This window comes from Buceros rhinoceros, unplaced genomic scaffold (genome assembly GCF_000710305.1).
Source record: "Buceros rhinoceros silvestris isolate BGI_N320 unplaced genomic scaffold, ASM71030v1 scaffold31275, whole genome shotgun sequence".
NCBI lineage: Eukaryota > Metazoa > Chordata > Aves > Bucerotiformes > Bucerotidae > Buceros > Buceros rhinoceros.
In genome coordinates, this window is record NW_010413884.1 from 520 (window position 1) to 813 (window position 294).

Below are 294 nucleotides of genomic sequence, written 5' to 3' on the forward strand. Positions count from 1 at the left end.
AGTTTCCCTCTGACCACGAGCTGTGCATCGCCGTCCAGTTCGGGAACAGCAAAGCCACCCCACCACCAGGTAAGCAGGAAGGATGTCGGGATGGGATGGGGTCACATGGGAGGCACCTGCCATCAACATGTCCCCATGCATCCAGGGACTCGCATGCAGGGTCCCCCTGCAGAACCCCACCCCACCCCCATCCCTGCGCTCCTCAAAGCAAAGCCCGGGGTGCTGGTGCTGGGCAAGGACCCGCTGTCTGCAGCAGGGCACAGGTGGGCACGGGACCAGCAGCATCAGCTGCTT

At 63.6% G+C, this 294-nt stretch overlaps 1 protein-coding gene across 1 annotated transcript in view; it reads left to right on the forward strand.

The window, feature by feature from the left end:
- The window catches only part of LOC104494125 (secreted frizzled-related protein 5-like), a gene marked incomplete at both ends in the record, with an annotated part of 585 nt that extends 516 nt beyond the window's left edge, over nt 1-69 (forward strand). The window contains 1 exon segment of the mRNA XM_010136914.1: nt 3-69. Within this exon segment, the coding sequence (XP_010135216.1) occupies nt 3-69 (67 nt within the window).
- Between the last annotated feature and the right edge of the window lie 225 nt (nt 70-294).